The 18,850-nt window shown below is 44.0% G+C and overlaps 1 protein-coding gene across 2 annotated transcripts in view; it reads right to left on the bottom strand.

Annotated features, from left to right (window-relative positions):
- PPP1R13B (protein phosphatase 1 regulatory subunit 13B) overlaps positions 1–18,850 on the bottom strand; it is a 75,686-nt gene that overhangs the window by 48,593 nt on the left and 8,243 nt on the right. Inside the window, exon 1 of one of the 2 annotated variants that reach the window (XM_053666049.1) lies at positions 981–1,035. The exons of the other annotated variant lie outside the window; for it this stretch is intronic. Coding sequence (XP_053522024.1) covers positions 981–1,001 — 21 coding nt within the window. The 5' untranslated portion in view covers positions 1,002–1,035. Of the gene's footprint in view, positions 1–980; positions 1,036–18,850 lie in introns of those variants that run through there. 2 annotated transcript variants of the gene reach the window in all.

Here is an 18,850-nt window from a genome sequence, read left to right as displayed (position 1 = left end):
GTCGCTGGTTTGATTCACCCGGTAGGGGACCCGTGAGAGGCAACCACACACCGATGTTTCCCTCCCTCTCTTTCTTCCTCCCTTCCCCTCTCTCTAGAAATACATAAACAAAATCTTTTTAAAAAATTTAAAAGAAAAAGACCCTTTCAGCTTTCAGTGGGCCACCTGTCCCAACACGAGAATCAACACGAATCTCCCCTGTGGCCTTCACGTGCTACAACACTGCTCATCACTACAGAACCTCAGCAACACTGGGGCTGTAAGGACAACTAAATCTCAGACAATCTCCTTAAATGCCTCATCTCACGTCCCTGAACCTGCCTCTCTTAAAAATGGAAAAGCACAGATTCACACAGAGCAAGGAGCACAAATCACACAGACTCGAGAGGTCCCTTCTCTTTCATACTCCACAAACCATGTGCTAGCAACACTATCAACCCTAATTCGCAAGAACACAGAACCTGAGAGCTCTTTCCACTGCTACTCCCCTGGCCCAGGCCACCACGCACACCTCTCAGAAGGGGCAACCAAATCCGTTGTTTCCACTCTTGCCCTTCAGATACATCGCTTCACTCAAAACCCTCCCATGGTTTCCTTACTTACTCTGTCAGAATAAATTCCGAAGTCCTGAGTCCTGTCTACAAGGTCCCACATAACTGGCATCACAGGCACACCTCTAACTGTACCTCCCACAGCACCTCCATCACTTCCCTGCTCCAGTCCCAATGGCATTTTCACTGTTCTCCCAACAGGGTGAGCCAAGGCCCCGCCTCCAGGCCCTGGGGCGCATGCTGTTCTCACCAGGACCATCTCCCCTCCGCAGCTGACATGCCCACATTTTACTCTCTTAGTTCAGGCCTCTGCTCATGGAAGCCTTCCTGACCGAATCTGTTCAATAACCCTGCTCTATCCCTCTCTAACCTCTCACCCAGCTTCATTCTTTCCTCCTAGCACTTCCCACTACCCGGTCTACGTCTCACATGTATTTGTGTGTCCTCCATCTCCTCTCACTGGAACACAGGCTCCATGACAGCAGGAACTGCAGCTGGCTCACTGCCGCTCCCCAGGGCCTGGAGTGCTGCCTGGCACGCGGCAGGCACTCAACGAGCTCCCCCAGTTAGACAGAAAGTTCCCTTTGACAACAGGTTGAGACATGAAGGGTAGGAGCCTGCCTTCTCATCTTCAAGATCTCTACAGAAAAAGAGTAAGAGGATGGGGGCATGGGTGGGGAGAAAGAGAAACAGTGATGTGAGAGGAACACTGATCAGTTGCCTCCCATACACACGGCAACCAAGGATCAAACCCACAACCTAGGTATGTGCCCTGACCAGGAATCAAATCCCCAATCTTTGGTGTATGGGACAATGCTCCAACCAATCGAGCCACCTGGCCAGGGCAAAATAAAATCTTTTAAAAAATGTTAGTGTATGCCCTGGCTGGTATGCTCAGTGGATTGAATGCTAGCCTGCAAACCAAAAGGTCGCCGGTTTGATTCCCAGTCAGGGCACGTGCCTGCTTTGCAGGTCAGGTCCCCCACCTGGGGATGTGTGAGAGGCAACCAATCGATGTATCTCTCACACATCGATGTTTTTTCGCTCTCTTTCTCTCTCCTTTCTCCTTTCTCTAAAAATAAATAAATAAAATCTTTAAAAAATGTTAGTGTGAATGTCAGGCGCCTGCGCACACCTATGTGACATTTGTCAGAACTCACTCGAACCCAGACACCACGGACATGCCTTGTTAAAGAATTCCCTTTTCCCGCAAGGTGCTGCTGTAAGGTACTGGAGTGAGTTCCCCACCCCCCCCACTGTAAATTTTTTGAGAAAAGAATGAAGTCTAAAGAAAATAAAGAAAGAGCTGACTGGTATGGCTCATTTGGTTGGGTGCTGCCTCACAAAGCGAAAGGTCGCCAGTTTGATTCCAGGGCAGAGCACATGCCTGGGTTGAGGGTACAGTCCCTGATTGGTCCCCAGTTGGGAAATGCACAAGAGTGCCAACAAGAAAAGGGTAGTATTGACTCTGACCCCTGCTGATCCTTATTTTGGAAATAGAACACTGATTCTCAAACCACAGGTTGTAACCTACCAGTGGGCTACAAAATCAAGTGCCTCAGGACTAGTTTTGTTTTCTAACAGAACAGAATAGAGGAATATAAAACTATTTAAAAAAACAAAAAAGCAAGACCCAAATTGGGAGAAAACATAAAGCACTTACACTTTTAATATACACAGAACTCGTAAGACTCAATAATAAGAAAAGAAAGAACCCAATTAAATAAAGAGAACTCGTCAAAGACAGGCAGAAGGCAAATAAGGACGTGAAAAGATGCACAACATCATATGTCATTAGGAAACTGAATGTTAAACAACGAGACACCCTCTCTCCCATCAGGACAACCGGAACCCAGAACACTGACACCACCACATGCTGGTGCGGGTGCGGGGTACTAGGAACTTTCTGGTGGGGATGCGAACGGCGCAGCCACCGGACAACAGTCCGGCAGTTTCTTACAAAGCTAAACATACTCCCACTATAGGATCTAGTGATTGAAATCCTTGGTATTTACTCAAATGAGCCGAAAACTTACATATACATAAAAACCTACACACAAATATCTGTAGGAGCTTTATTCCTAAATGTTAAAAGTTGAAGCCACTAGGACATCCTTCAGCAGGTGACGGATAAACAAAATGTCCATGCAGACAGTGGAATATTATTCAGTGACACAGAGAAATGAGCTATGGAGGCTGTCAGACGGATGTGGAGGAATCTTAAATGCCTACTGGTAAGTGGAAGAAGTCTGAAAAAACTGCATACTCTTTGATTCCAGTCATATGACACTCTGTAAAAGGCAAAACTACGGAGACAAAGAAGTCAGTGGTTGCCAGAGGCTGGGTAGGGAGGAGCATGGGAGTGCAGAGGGTTTCAGGGCAGTGGAACTACACTGTACGACACTCTAATGGTGAAAACACGACAGGACGTATGTTAAAACCCACAGAACTGTGCAACATAATGAACCTCTATGTAAACCATGGGCTTTTTTAAAAAATTAATGTTCATCAAGTGTAACAGATGGACCACACTAATGCAAGATGTTAATAATAATAATAGAGTAAATGGTGAGGCTCAATTTTTGTGTAAACCTAAAACTGCTAAAAAATAAAGTCTATTAATTTAAATTAAAAATAAAGTAGTCCATCACACATGGTCAGTGTTATCTCCTGAAAGTCTGACTATACACAGGGGTGGACAAAAGGAGGCTTACGGTTGTAATAAAACAGACAACATGACAGTTAATAACAACACAAGCGTGAACTCCATGCTTCGCGTACTCACAGCTGCAACCCTACTGCCACCCCACCCTGTGCACCCAAACACAGAGAGGCGTGACCGTGGGTATGTGTGTTTGACTGAGTCACCTGTAAAAGGGCTTCCTAGTGTGGGTCATGGCTCCAGAGTTTGAAAGACACCCCTCCCCTCCCAGGGCCTTGGGAACCCCTGGGACTCCTCCTGCTGGGGAGGAAAGCACTCCCACCCCGCTCACCAGGGCTCAGTATCAGGCACCACGATGCATGCCTCACACCCACTGGGTTCACACCAGCTGTGTGCCAGACACGGCCCTTCATCTCACAGGTCAGGGGCGGAGGCCTGGAGAGGCCAAGTCACTCTTCAAAGTCACTGAGCTGATAAGCATGAGCGGTATCAAACCCTGGTCTGACTCCAAAGCTATGAGCTGAACCGACACTTTAAACTGCTTCAAAATAAACAAGGAAAGATAGCAAAAGTTTTAATAAATACCTTGCTATGTACGATATACTCTCTATTATTTAATAACCTTTCAAATTAACTGGTTTATCTCGTTTTTATAGCTGAAAATATCTAAAATGCAAAGTTAATCACTAGACAAGGGCACCAGAACAAAGAAAGAATCATGTTTTTCTAAATAATCAACTATAAAGATTATCTCACCAAAACTATATAAATGTTTTAATTAAAATTTTCTTTTCTTTTAAAAAAATTCTTACCTGAGGATTTATTTATTTATTTTTGTGAGAGAGAAACATTAATTAATTGCCTCCCATCTGTGTCCCAACCAGGGATCTAACACACAATCTACGTATGTGCCCTGACTGGGAGTCGAACCCACAACCTTTTGCTGTATGGGATGATGTTCCAACCAACTGAGCCACCCAGTCAGGGCTAAATTTTCTTGACCTTTCAAAAATTTAACTTAGGTGTACCAACAATTCTCAAAATAAGACTTTCTCTTTCTACATATTTTTTGTAAAAATCAAGATAACATAGTCCTATATGCAGTTTTTTAAAAATCTATTCCTTGATACATACCTAAGAGAATTAAAACATGTCTACATAAAAACTTGAAGACTAATATTTATGGAGGCATTATCCATAATAGCCAAAAAGTGGAAACAGCACCAGCTGATGAATGGATGAACAAAATGTGATCTGTCTATTCAGTGGACTATTACTTGGTCAAAAAAGGACCGAAGTCCTGGCTGGTATAGCTCGGTGGATTGAGTGCGGGTCTGCGAACCAGACAATCGTGGTTCGATTCCCAGTCAGGGCACATGCCCGGGTTGCAGGCTGGTTCCCTGCAGGCCAGTTCCCAGCAGGGGACGCATGGGAGGCAGCCATACACTGATGTTTCTCTCCCTCTCTCCTTCCCCCCTTCCCCTCTAAAGATAAATTAATAAAATCTAAAGAAAAAAAAAGGACTGAAGTAAATGCTACAACACGGATGATCCTGAGACTATGAATTACACTCCAATGAAGCTGCTGTTTTTAAAACTGAGCTGTGCCAATCATTCGACCTATGTAATCATCACATCATTTCCTTGTATATATTTTTTCTCAAGTAATAAACATTTATAGTTGTACAAATCTTATTTTATCATATCTGTTAATACCAAAAGTTGAACACTAATCCTTTTTCCAGCAAAAAACAAAGCTTAAAACGACAAAGATAATTAGCAAAACTATGTCTCTGAAGAACACCTGATACAGTGATTTTCATCATTTTTCATCTCATGGTACACAAAAAATTATTAATAAAATCTTGCAGCACACCAAAAACTGTATTTTTGACCAATCTGAGAAAAAATAGGTAAAATTTCGGTTTATTCACACTGGATGGCTATTGTCTTGGCTGTTGTCATTTTTATTTATTTGACAATCTAAGGGAAAAGAGGTCAGTGTCCCTGACTAAATAGTCAGGTATTAAAAAAATTTTTTAATAAAAAAAATAGGTATTGCATGTTTTAGAAACTCTGCAGCCCATTAATTGAAAATCACTACCTTAATATAATCATGTGCATAGATTCACCACAGTAAATACTATTTGATACAAAATCAGAATGCAATTTACAAAGGAAAAGTAAGTCCAATAGTACCCCAATCTTTTTACAAATGATTCTGTCCATTTTCTCTGTCAGATTTGAGCCAGCTCTTGGAAAGCAAGATGCTACCTTGAATTTGCTTATAATACTCTGAGTTACCATTTTCAAAATGTCTCTCATTGTTAGAAAACTAAGCAAAAACTCAAATGTGGAAAACAAAAGTCCCAGGGCCTGGAGCTTACTTACGCTGTCTACAAAGGAAAAACACTTGAACAGAAGTCCCTTAGGCCTTGTGGAATCTAAATTCAGGCATAATGACATGCACCATGATAAGACATACTCATGAAACAAGACAGACCGCCACTGTCACGGCAGAGTGATGGGGTGGATGAAGTGCCACCTCATCACGTGAGTCCCACAGAAGAAACTGTCCAGTGTGCCCACTGTTCACTGAGAACTGTAAGCAGGATCTGAAAGCCATGTGAGAAAGAACACTAAACACTAATTTACTAATCTCCTATGAAACCTATTATAAAAAAGGACTTGCCTAAGCTTTGTTGTCAACTTAAAAAAGTAAAACCTCAAAGCTTTTAAAAAGTTTTCACCATAGATACCTTATTTCTATTCTATGCTTAGGAAAATTGCTTGTTGGCATAAGGTACCCACATACAGAGCTGCACACTTTTCGTTTTTCAAATTCTGCCAGTGCTGACGTAGTTTAAATGTCCACAGTCACAGTGAAGTTTGTAACAGGACACTCAGTGTCACGGGACTCTCACGATCAGCTGGTTCTGTCTCAGCGCTCGCTGTGCTCATGGAGGGGCCTCTGTCCGCCAGCACCATGTCCCTGACCCCCAACAGGCCTGCAAGTGAGGTGCTAGGGTGACCTTGTCCCTGTAGACAGACTGAGGAATGCCCAAGGTCACATGACTAAGAAGTGCCATAGTGTCTGACCCAACAGTGTCTGACTCCAAAGCTTGAATTTCTACTCCAATAGCTCAGGAACAAAACAGTGCTTAAACTGATGATCACTTAAAACAACAAACAAACAAAAAAAACAAACAGCTATCAAAGTTCTTCAACTTTACATATAAAACTGTAAGAAACAATTTTTACCCAAAGTGTCAGGCAGAAACACCAAGTCAAACTATTTTTTACAGTGAGAGAGCCTACTTTATACATACAATGTACATATACCTTTGAAAAGTGAAACATTTTAAGTATGAATATAAAGGAGTAAATTAGTAAAAATTCAATATAAAATCAAAAGATGAATGTACTTAGCCTAGACTGCTTGTGGGCAAAAAAAAAAGTCTTATTAAAGAGAAGCTAAAATGGAAACTGATGCCTTCCACTCATGAATTTATCTCTTTTTTGACCTGGCTGGGGCCCTGAGGCTTGGGTATGCTCAGATACCAAGAGCCTTTGCACAATTTGCAGAATTTCAACACCATTTCTTCTGAAGAGAGAATTACATATTTCATCATTTATTAAAACATTAGGCTGCATATGAGGTTTCCTATTACTATATGACCGTATTTCTTACCTTTCCAAACAACAGCCTCTGTTATGGGGAGTGACTGAATTTCTGTATGCTAATATTGTCAAGAAGTTACACATTTCTGAAAGGGAAAAGAATGGGCGTTTTCTCAGCACGCCAGACAAGCACGCACCAGCTGACTCAGTCTTCACAGCTCAGAGACCCCGGAGGGCGGCTCCCTCCCTGCCTCTCCCGCGCCAGGGGTCACACGTATTTCACAGGCCCACCTCTCTCGCCTTGCTGACTCGACTCAGGGAGACACCTGACACAAAACGGCCTTCATCCCACTAGCCTTCATCCCACTAGTCTTTGCGGAGGGCCTGCGCTGTGCCAGGCCCTGGAGAGGCAGTGCTGACAACACACAGGGTTCTTCCCTCGGGGAGTTTTGTTTTGATTACAGTCTGGGAAAAGCAACAAAGCAGGCAGAACATACAGTATGATGGGTGGTGATACAGAAAAACAAAGCAGGCAAAGGACCCTGGGGACAGGACACTTTTTAAAAATTTTTATTTATTTATCTTTAGGGGGGAGGGGAAGGGAAGGAGAGAGGGAGAAAAATATCAATGTATGGTTGCCTCTTGTGTGTCCCCTGCTGGGACCTGGCCTGCAACCCAGGCATGTGCCCTGACTGGGAATCAAACCGCAATACTCTGGTTCGTAAGCCCGTGCTCAATCCACTGAGCTACACCAGCCAGGGCCAGGACAGGACACTTTTAATTTTAAATAAGGCACTTAGAAAAGGCCTCACTGGCCCTGGCCAGGTAGCTAAGTCAGTTAAGAGCATCATCCTGATATGCCAATATTGCAGGTTCGATCCCTGTTCAGGGCACATACAGGAAGCAACAATGAAGACACAAATAAGTGGAGGAATAAATAGACGTTTCTATCATCAATTTTAAAAAGAAAGAAAAGAAAAGGCCTCGGCCCTGGCTGGTGTGGCTCAGTGGTTGAGTGACGGTCACCAGTTCCATTCCCAGTCAGAGCTCCTGCCCGGGTTGCAGGCCAGGTCCCACTGAATGTCTGGTAAGATTCAGAATCCACAAGCAGTCAGTTTGGATGGAGCACCAAAGTCAATGGGGGAAGAGTAGGAGACGAGAGGGAAAATACTACTTGGGCTTCTGCTCAGAGAAAGACTGGAAGCACTCAGAGGGCCCTGAGCTGAGAAGCGGCACGATTCAGCAATGGTTCATAGGCTCTCTCTGGCTGCTCTGTGCAGAAGAGAGGGAGAGGCAAGAGCACAGACACAGAAAGAGTCCTTGGGAGACTGACAGAAGTGTCCAGGAGGGAGTGAGTCCTGCGGGTCACGCGGAATGGAAGCTGAGCAGACAGAGAAGAAGCTGACGGGCCTTGCTGATGGAGTGCGCGTGGACTCAAAGGGAAAGAGGTTTACTAGGCAGAGCAGGTCAGCCACACCGCTGATGAGGTTCCCAGAGCTGCCCCAGTTCCTGCTCCATCTGAGGATTCTGTTATTCAGCTTTCCTTCCAGTGTCCTTCTAATAAAGCCCCCCACCTTTTCTAAGAGGTTAGAAAATAAGAGTTGATTTCTGCCACTTGCAACCAAAATGAACTCAAGTACTAACACTGTCATTTTACGAGAAACCTGAGGGATAAAAGAAAGGTCCAGCAGTCATCAAGGCATTGATGTTCCTGGGTAGCTGAGCTCAGACATGAAGAGTTTGCGATGGAAGGCTGTGCCTGTTCCATCACAACACACTGCCTCCCAGACCTAGAGAGCTTACAATGGAAACAAAACCCAAAGGGGGCGAAGGCAGGCAGTAAAGATCAGCAAGAACACCAGCTTCAGTCCCTGCAATTCCACAGGAGGCATGAGAAGCAGGAACTGTCCTGCTTTCCCTGCACTCCAAGGAGTCAAGAGCCTCCACAACTCTGTTCTGCAAAGACAGGGCACTCCCCATCCTGTGCCAAGTTGAAAGTTCTTGTTGTTCCCATCCAGAAAAGGAGAGAAAATGGGGCTCAGACTGGCAGATCACCTTTCCCCTGCTCTTGTCTTGCTACAGTGCCAAAAAGTTCTCTTTCCCCACTGGTCTCAAAAATGCTTAACCTATTATTGTTGGCTCAGCACTCAGGAACTTCTCATTAAGATCTATATTTTATTTATTTATTTATTTATAGAGAGAGGGGAAGGGAGGGAGAAAGAGAGGGAGCGAAACACCAATGTGTGCTTGCCTCTTGCGTGCCCCCTACTGGGGACCTGACCCACAACCCAGGCAAGTGCCCTGACTGGGAATCAAACCAGTGGCCTTTCGGTTTGCAGGCTGCTGCTCAATCCATTGAGCCCCACTAGTCAGGGCAAGATCTGTATTTTAACACAGAAATAAAATATTTTGTTCCCTAAGGTAACATTTATACTAGTCCTATTAATACCATCAAATTTGAGAGCACAACATATAGGTGTCTCAATTTTCCCCCAAATAGTCACTAAAGTTGTTTGGGGAAAAAAATAAAGTAAAATATTTTTTGGTAATTTGACTCATTTTAGAGTAAATTTGAGCTTCTTATATCTTAGAGTAGATTAAGCTTCTTAACCCTTTTGTAAGTATTCAATTCAATGAAAAGAAATGTGAGAGTTTCAAATGAAGGCCATCACAAAGATCAGCCATCAAATCTCAGAGCCAGAAGGAACCTAATCCAACCACCACTCCTTCCCCATTTCACAGATGAGGAAGCAGAAGCCCAGAGGAGGAAATAATCTGTCAAGGTTGATAAATCTGTTTAGTAACAAAACCAAGACAGAAATCAGGTCTGTGGATTCTCGGCCTGGCAGGCTGCTTCCCTCTCAGCAGTTTATTTAGTTACCTTGTTTACTTAATATTAAATGAGAAGGTCTGTAAAGTGTCTAGCAAGGAATCTGACATACAACATGCTCTCAGATCTAATTTCCTTTCTCTCTTATTTATTTAAATACCTGACAACAATTGTGGACACTGGAAAAGTTAGGAAAAACCCCAGGACTGTTAAAATTATAAAAATGAACTGAAATTAAGTCATGAAAGAGAACCATGAGGTCTTAGCTTGGGAAGCTCAGTTGGTTCGAGTGTCATCCCAATGCACCAAGGTTGCGGGTTTGATCCCCAGTCGGGGGCACATACAAGAATCAACCAATTGCCCTGGCTGGTGTGGCTCAGTGGATTGAGCTCGGGCTGCGAACCGAGGGGTCGCCAGTTCGGTTCCCAGTCAGAGTACATGCCTGGTTGCAGGCTGGGTCCCCAGTGTAGGCCATGTGGGAGGCAACCACACGTTGATGTTTCTCTAACTCTCTCCCTCCCTTTCCCTATCTAAAAATGAATAAAATCTTTTAAAAATGCATCAATAAGTAGAACAACAAACTGATCTCCATCTCTCTCTTTTCTCCACCCCTAAAATCAATTCTAAAAAAAGAGAGAGAGCCCTGGCTGATGTGGCTCAGTGGATTGAGCACCGAACTGCAAAACAAAAGGTCGCTGGTTGATTTCCCATCACAGCACCTGCCTGGGTTGTGGGCTAACTCCCTGGTCGGGGGTGCATGAGAGGTAACCACACACTGATGTTTCTCTCCCTTTCCTTCTTCCTCCCTTCCTCTCTCTTTAGAAAGAAAAAAATAAAATCTTCAAAAAACATAAGATAAAAAATAAAAACAGAACCATCAAACAAAATTGACACGGGAACATGTAATCAAGTGTAAATTATAAACGATGGCAGATCATAAAATAGACCTGTAATATACCTTGAAAATATTCTATAAGGGCTCCATAAATATCAATGGGACCCTGGAAAATTTAAGCTAACTGACACCTTTTTGTTAATAATAAATCAGTGAAAGGCATTCAACTGGGATATAGGAATTGAGGTGACTATATAATTGATTAAAAGCAAACATGGCTGCTTTGAGTGGAAAAGGAGCTACCTGATAAGACTGCCAGGACAACAGGCAAAAATCAAGACTCCCCTTGCATACCCAAAATAAATCATGCCTATGGGAAATTACACCATTTCCTCCATAAGAAAACACTCTCCAAGATGAGTACACAAAGCAATGACTATTTTAAAAATCAGGTCTAAAGAGAAAACAAAACCCCACAGAATAGATTGTTACATGAAGATTCATTATGACTATCTACTTTACCAGCAGATGAAAGGCAAGCCCTGTAAGATAACCCATCAATACAACCCCCCACCCCACCCCCAAAATTCTCCCCAATCCCCTTATCCAACAGAACAAGGAAAAGAGCCAGTTAGGATATGCAAGTGGAAGAGGAAGGCACATCATCCCCAGTTTATAGAGGAAAAAGCAGGGTCAGGAGAAATCCGGTGGAGGGCTTTTGGTTTTTTAAAACTATTTCCTTTATTATTTTTGGGATGGCAAATTAAAATACACATATATTTTTTTAACAGAGGCTAATGTAACAATAGAGAAAATTTTAAATAGTCCCTTTAATGATCCATACTTTAAAAAGCTGGTATATGAAGTCTGTCCAGAAGAAGTCCAGCCATTGTTAATATAATGAGAACAGTCTGCATGACATGGATGTAACCTGGCAGCCACAGAGAGTGGACTGGAATGCTCATGCGTGAACAATGACGACTTCACTGACTAGTCAGTGGGGGTAGTAGATGGCACTGAGTGAGCATGTGCACTGTGCGGCCACGGCATTCAAACCGACTGAGTGAGCAGAGCAACGAATCCACGTCAAATTTTGCTTTAAGCCTGAACACTATTCCGTAGAAACTACTGGGATGATTCAGACGCTTTCAGAGATGATGATATGAGAGCAGCGCAAATACAAGCGGGACACAGATGCTTCAGAGACGATCGAGAACCTGTTGAAAGTGATCCACACTCTGGAAGGCCTGCGACAAGCAGATCACCTGAGACTGTTGAACGTGGACGGGCTGCAGTCGACAAAGATCGGCGGCCGACAGTGTGAGGACTGGAAGTGGAGCTGGGGGTTCCAGAAACAACTGTGTCCGAGATTCTGATGCAAGATCCTGGCATGAAACGTTTTGTGGCAAAATTCATTCTGTGGCTTCTGCTACCAGAGCAGAAGGAACATCATGCTGCAGTTCCCAACGACTTGATTCAGACGGCTACCAATGAACTGGGTTTCCTCAAGAAGGTCATGACTGGAGTTGACCATGGATCTGCGGTGCGTATGACCAGGACGGGAAGGCCCAGAAGGGTCTTCCTGGTTCTCCATGCCCGAAGAAGGTGTGGCAAAGTGGCAGCAAGGTCAGGACCATGTTAACTGTGTTTTCTGGTTGGGAAGGTGCTGTCCATCAAGAGTCTGCTCGCCCCTCCTGACCAAACAATTAATAAGCAGCACTACCTGTGATCTTCGTCGGTTGAGAGGTGCAATACGATGAAAATGGCCGCAGCCGTGGGCGACCGGTGATTGGCAGCTTCATCACAACAACCTGCTCATTCATGCATCACATCTCATGCAGAGTTTTCTGGTGAAACATCAAGTCACCCAGGTGACCCAGCCCTCCTACAGCCCAGATTTGGTGCCCTGCAACTTCTGCCTTTCCCCAAAACTAAAATCACCTTTGAAAGGAAAGAGATTTCAGACCACCAATGACATATAGGAAAATATGATGGGGCAGTTGATGGCGATTCCAACAAAGGATTTTGCAGAGTTTTTTGTATAATGGAAGAGACACTGGGAGAACTGTATGAGGTCCCAAAGTGCCTCAGTCCTTTAAAGAAGACTGAGACCTCACTGTCCTGTGTACAATGTTTCTTGTATTTTCTTCAATAAATGTATATTTTTCATAGTGAACAGCTGGATACTTTCTGGACAGACCATGTACAACCTTGCAGACTTTTTATCTGCACCACAAACTCTTTTCTTCTTATAATGAGACCATATTAAGTAGCATGTTTTTTAGCCAACACTGTATTTTGGACACTTTTCCATGAGAACACACAGTTCTACTTCACTTTCTCTTAAGCTATATAATATTTTCTTATATGGCCACACCATAACTCATTCAGAGATGGGCGTTGTTACTTTCATTTTACAGATGAGGAGATAGGCTCCAACAGGTTATGTAACTTGTCTAAGGTTACACAGCTAGTCAATGACAGGGCCCAGGTTGACTCCAGGCCTTCCTGGCTCCGAAGTCTGAGGTCTCATCTCAAACAGTCCTGTCCCACAATGCACTTATTTTGCATGTTTCCATCAACTAGCCTATGAAATCCTTGAAGGCAGCAATTATAGTGCCTTCGGTCTCCAGTGTCTGGCACTGTAAAAGTTAGCACACGGCTGTTGTGCAAATACCTGCTGAGTGTCACCCTTTCTGTACTACACTCATCTTCTCTACAACGCCATCCACAGTTTCCATGATGCACACTGTGGGGGCACAAGCATATCTACTGCAACTACAAATCCAACACAGTGCACGGAACTGCCTCCCCTGCAAGCCTCCTCTTGGCTTCTCTCAATCTCAGAACCCTGCAGCTGAAACTCAGAGCCCATCTGCTTCTCCACGAGCTTCCCTAACAGAGGGCTTTGGCATGGAGGTCCCTCTATTCAGCTCTAACACAACATCATGAGAAGTCAGCACTAGCACTAGCCCTAGCCGGGTAGGTCAGCTGGTTAGGGCACTGTCTCAATACGCCACAGTTGTGGGTTTGATCCCCAGTCAAGGCACATAAAAGAATCAACAAATGAGTGTATAAATAAGTGGAACAGATCAATAAATCAATGTTTGTTTCTTTCTCTTTCTCCCTCTCTCCCCCTTCTCTCTTTTGTTCTAAAAAAAGGGTTAGCACTAGGAAGGATCTTAATTATTTGGCCCCCTCCTCATTTTGTAGTAATAGAGATTGCAATTCACAGTTTTATGACAAACAACTGAGACTTCCACCCACAAGACTTCCAAACTTTTGTTTGTTTTGGCAATTAGACATAGACTGAGTACTATCTGGGGAGGGGGCAGGATACGAGGGCAGAGAGATTTTGCACACAGCCAACAAGACAGGTCCCACGTGTGCCCCCTCCGGACCAGGAGCTGAGAGAAGAGATGCCAGGGAACTACAGTGAGAAGCTGCGAGGTGCCATGAGGCCCCACAGACGGCTGCCCAACCCTGATGCCAGTGCTGGGGGAGACTTCCCAGAGGAACCAACACGTGGGCTGAGACAGGATGAGACGAAAGGAGTCAGCCATGGGGGGTGGAGACTCTGTCTAGGAGCCAAGGGTAGGCAGATTAGGCTGGGCAGTTGGGTGAGGTCGCCAATCGATGACACATGAAAATAGTCATGATTAAATACTGACCCCAATTAGGCACTGCTTTCTTCTGTGCCAAAAACCTGATGTTGAAATAACGCACTGTAACTTGACTGTGCTTCCAGCCATGCTCCCCTCTGGAAGGCAGTGGACCGCCTCTTAAATGTTCTCCACTTGATAAACAGGGATCTTTTTATATTTTGTTTTTATTTTTGATACTTTTCTACTCTACAAATAATACCAGAAGGTGAAAATATCAAAATAAGCCACTTGTGTTAGAATATACTGATGGAAAAAAGACTGGGTAGTCTCCCCAGACACAGTAGGACCGATGAAATATTTGAGAGCCATTTAATTATAACAGCACTAGTAATTAAGTGTTGATAAAATCATTCTTTCAAATATTCCCTAATTTTAATTATAATCCTAAATCCTTTAATTATTAATTATACTGTTTCTGTGGTGGTAAAACAGCCTCAGTGTTGCAGCAAACAAGAAAATTAATTACCCAAAGACATCAACTATAAAGTATCCTCACAATATTATAATTTAACATTTTTTTACCTGTGTAAACTTGTTCAATGCATATGTGAAATTAAGCAGTCTCCAAAGCAAGAATGACTTTAAAATGTATTACTGACACAAAATCATCTAACATTTTGGAAGAAGAAATACTTGGGGGATAACGGCACATATCTGTAGTGCTTGATATATGCCAGCAACTGCGGTAGGTTCTTTAGAGTATGACAGAGCCGCTGGCCACACAGGGCTGAGAACGTTAAGTGCGGCTAGTGCAAAGCGAAATGTGTTCTGTGTATAAAATAAGTTCTAGAATTTGAAAGCCTTAGTATGAAAAAATGTTAAAATAGCTAATTAATAATGTTTTAATATTATCTACCTGTTTGAATAATACTTTGGGGATAGTGAGTTAAATAAAACATTATTAAAATTAATTTCGCTTCTTTTTCACTTATGTGGCTGGTATTATGCTTCTCTTGGACAGAGCTCATCTAAAATGTATCTCTAGCTGCTGTCTACATTACTGATATTGTTTACTCTTTCTTGTGACTCAGTCATCATGAAGAACTTCACCGCCCTGTGTGTAGTCTGGAATTGTGATCTCTTTGGTGTTGACCTAGGCCAGGCTGTCCACCCTCAGACCTCAGACCCGAACTCAGGCTGTGCTGAAAGCTGTGTGTTTCTGTGGTTCCCAGCGGTCTGTCTGCCCACAGCTACACCCTCCTAGTAACCTCAGATTTAGAGTCTAAAGATTTAGACGCTCAGTAAACTAGAAATGCGACATGCAAGTATAAAGGTTAAGCGAGGGCTAAAGAGAGTCTACAAACTAGCTTCAGTGCCAGCATCTCTGATAACATTCTGACTGCTCAGGGACCCTTCTCTGCCTTGACTGCCCTAAGACTCCTCTTCTCGACTCCAGACACCTGGCTTCGACTTTAACTTAGATCGGAGCACTTCACAACTCAGCGTAAAACCCTTCAACAGTAGTTTCACTGTGAGGAGATGAAAATCATCTGGAGATAGATGGTGGTGATGATTGCTGAACAATGTGAATGTACTTGATGTTGCAGAACTGTATGCTTAAAATAGTTCAAAGGGGCCGTAGCTGGTGTGGCTCAGTGGACTGAGTACCAGCCTGCACACCGAAAGGTCACTGGTTCGAGTCAGGGCATGTGCCTGGGTTGTGGGCCAGGTCCCAGTTGGCCGATGCATGTTTCTCTTCATACATCAATGTTTCTCTCCCTCTTTCTCCCTATCTTCCCCTTTCTCTAAAAATAAATACATAAAAATAATTATGAATAAAATTATTTATAAAAATAGTTAAAATAGTAAATTTCATGTTGTTTATATTTTACCACGATTTAAAAAGCAGCCTTCAACAGTCTCATGTCTTTCTCAGGACTAACCGTGCCCTCAGAACCTGACCTTGACCTGCCTTTCTTGCCCCCCCTTTGCTTCATTTGGCCTCACGTTCCAGCACCGTCCCGCAGCAATCAGACCTGATGTCCTGCGCATGTTAAACTCTGCACCTCAAAACCCTTCCCTATCACCTCCACCCACTTTCCTCACCCCTGACCTTCAGCGTCAACTCCTCAGTGAAAATTCCCCTGACATCACAAGCAGACTCCTGTCTCCACTGTGCCCCAACTGTGCCTTGCCACTCAAGCAACCCTTATCTTTCAGAATGACATTTTTTGTTCAAGTGACTGTTCCCTACTGTGAGCTCATGGAGAGCGGGGACTGTTGCCCAGCCCCAACGCACACACAGCACGTAAGTGATGCGCCCTGAATGTGCGCAGAGGCCACTCAGTAAGCGAGTACCTGCTGGAGGCCTAGGCACTGGGCATAACACCGTGGGAAGAGGAGACGAAGCCCTGTTTCCATGGCACTTCCGCCAGTAACTGTCAGGTGAATGGAAGTACCACGGAGAGAAATGAAGCACAGTGAGGGGAGGGGCACTTCGTACAAGGTCACCTGGAAGGTGTCATCTAGTTAGAGACCAGAAAGAGGAGAGTGAGTTTTTCAGCTCAAAGGTACCACAGTGAGTGGTTCTGTAAGTGACAAACCACTTCTTTCAGTTCTGAGCTGTGGTCTGCACAACAGAAGGTACTAGAAAGGTAAACCTCCAATTCTAAGACTAGCAAGCCATTCCCTCTCCATCCTGTCAACTCAACAGATGTGCAACCCCCAGCAGGCTCTCCAGCGTGAAGAACGAACACATGCCCTCGGTGGGTAAGGTGCACGCGCAGCCTGCCCGCCTGAATCCTGTCCACCACGAAGCCTCATGGTTGCTGGACAGAGCTCGAGAATTGTGAACATTTACTGAGTCCTTGCTTATTCTGTGTCTCCACAGAATGCTCTAAGTACTTCACGACCTTCACAACACCCTTTAAAAATACACCATTATTAAACCCTTTTTAGATAGGAAAATAAGGCACAGAGAGGTTAAACAATTTTTCCAAGGTCACAGAACTAGTAAGTGTTATAAAGCTAGAATTTGAAACCAAGCAGCTCTGGCTCCAGAGCCTGAGCTGACACCCACTATGTCACACCATTTCATGTCTTATGTCGTATCAGAAAATACTCTTTATTCCTACTGTAGGGTTTTTTCCTGTTAGTCCTGAAATTGTCCAATTTTATTTAATCTGTCTTCACATTTTGACCAAACTTCCCCTCTCATTTCTAGTTCTGTCAGAAAAATCTGTCTATACCCGGGTTTATAGCACTTGTGAGGTTAACTATTATTTACTGACATTACCTCCAAGACAGCCTTTAGAGAGAAATATAAACATGCAACAGAGCAAAAAGCAGAACACGAATTATCAACACACAGACACAGATTACACAGTTATAAACAGTGTGCACACAGGGGTGGGCAAAGATATGAGTGGCATTCTTTTGAGTTAAGCTATTGTAATAATCATAACTTACATGTCTTTTTCCATATGAACACCTGTAAACCTGCTTTTGCCCACCCCTCACTAACTGTGCCGGTGCTGGGAGCACAGAGCTGGGGGAGACCCAGGGCAGACACTGCCCCAGGAAGCTTGGACTGGGTTCAGGGCCAAGTGGGGGTTCAGGGTGGGGCTGATAGGCCAGTTGACAAGTGCAAAGGATGACAAGTGTGGTGTGCCACAGATGCCAGGCAGCAATCTGAAATGCCAAAACACACTGAAAACCACTTAACACATAGCAAATGATATTTTTAATTGCTATATATTTAAGTAAAGATTTAACACTGAAATAGAGAACAAGTGGGCAGCGACCAGAGGGGAGAGGAAAGGGAATTTAAGGGGAAAAATGAGGAGGGATTTTGAGGAACAAGTATGAAAGACACAGGGATGAGGACTGGGGGGAGGGGACTGGGAGGGAGGGGGGAGACGGGGCAGGGGGGGCTGGGTTGGGAGAAATGGACAAAAAAACTGTACTTGAAAAATAACTAAATAAAAAAATGTTTATTAAAAAAAAAAGTAAAGATTTAAGATTAAGATTTAAGAGTAGCCCTGGCTGGTGTGGCTCCGTGGATTGAGTGCCGGCCTGGGAACCAAAGGGTCGCCAGTTCAACTCTTGGTCAGGGCACATGCCTGGGTTGCGAGCCGAGAGGCAACCCATCAGTGTTTCTCTCCCTCTCATTCTCCCTTCCACACTCTGTAAAACTAAATAAATAAAATCTTTAAAAAAAGAAAAGATTTAATGTCTTTGTGGATCTAGCAGACACCCAAGCTCAACACAGCCTAAATAAAACTTGCTCTTCCCCACAGAGCCCTCCAAGCCTATTATTCCTTCTCAAGTGTTCTCCGCCTTAAAGGAAAAACAACCTGGCTGCTGAAGCAATGAACTTGTTATCCTCAACTCCAGCCACTGTACTTCCTTCCTCTCTACCACAAACACGCTTACATGTGGGTACACATGCTCACATGCGCGCACGCATGCAAGCAAACATACTGACTTGAACGCACACTCACTTTTCGCTCACACTCACTGCGTCAGGTCTATGTCACCTCCTTCTGACCGGATCTCTCTCTCCTCCTGGAGGTCAGGTCAAGCCTGCACCAACTGGTCTCCTCACTGCTTGTCCTGCTTCCTTTCCATCCCCTACACCGTACTTTCTCCTCCCCTGGGGCCAGAATTCTCTCTCATACAAGTCTGGCTGTATCACTCTACTTTTTAAAAATGTTTGGTGGTTTCTGATCACCGACAGGATCAAGTG

Source organism: Artibeus jamaicensis, unplaced genomic scaffold, assembly GCF_021234435.1.
Source record: "Artibeus jamaicensis isolate MK-2021 breed Jamaican fruit bat unplaced genomic scaffold, CSHL_Jam_final contig_444, whole genome shotgun sequence".
Taxonomy (NCBI): Eukaryota; Metazoa; Chordata; class Mammalia; order Chiroptera; family Phyllostomidae; genus Artibeus; species Artibeus jamaicensis.
This window is presented reverse-complemented; position numbering and strand designations above follow the sequence as displayed.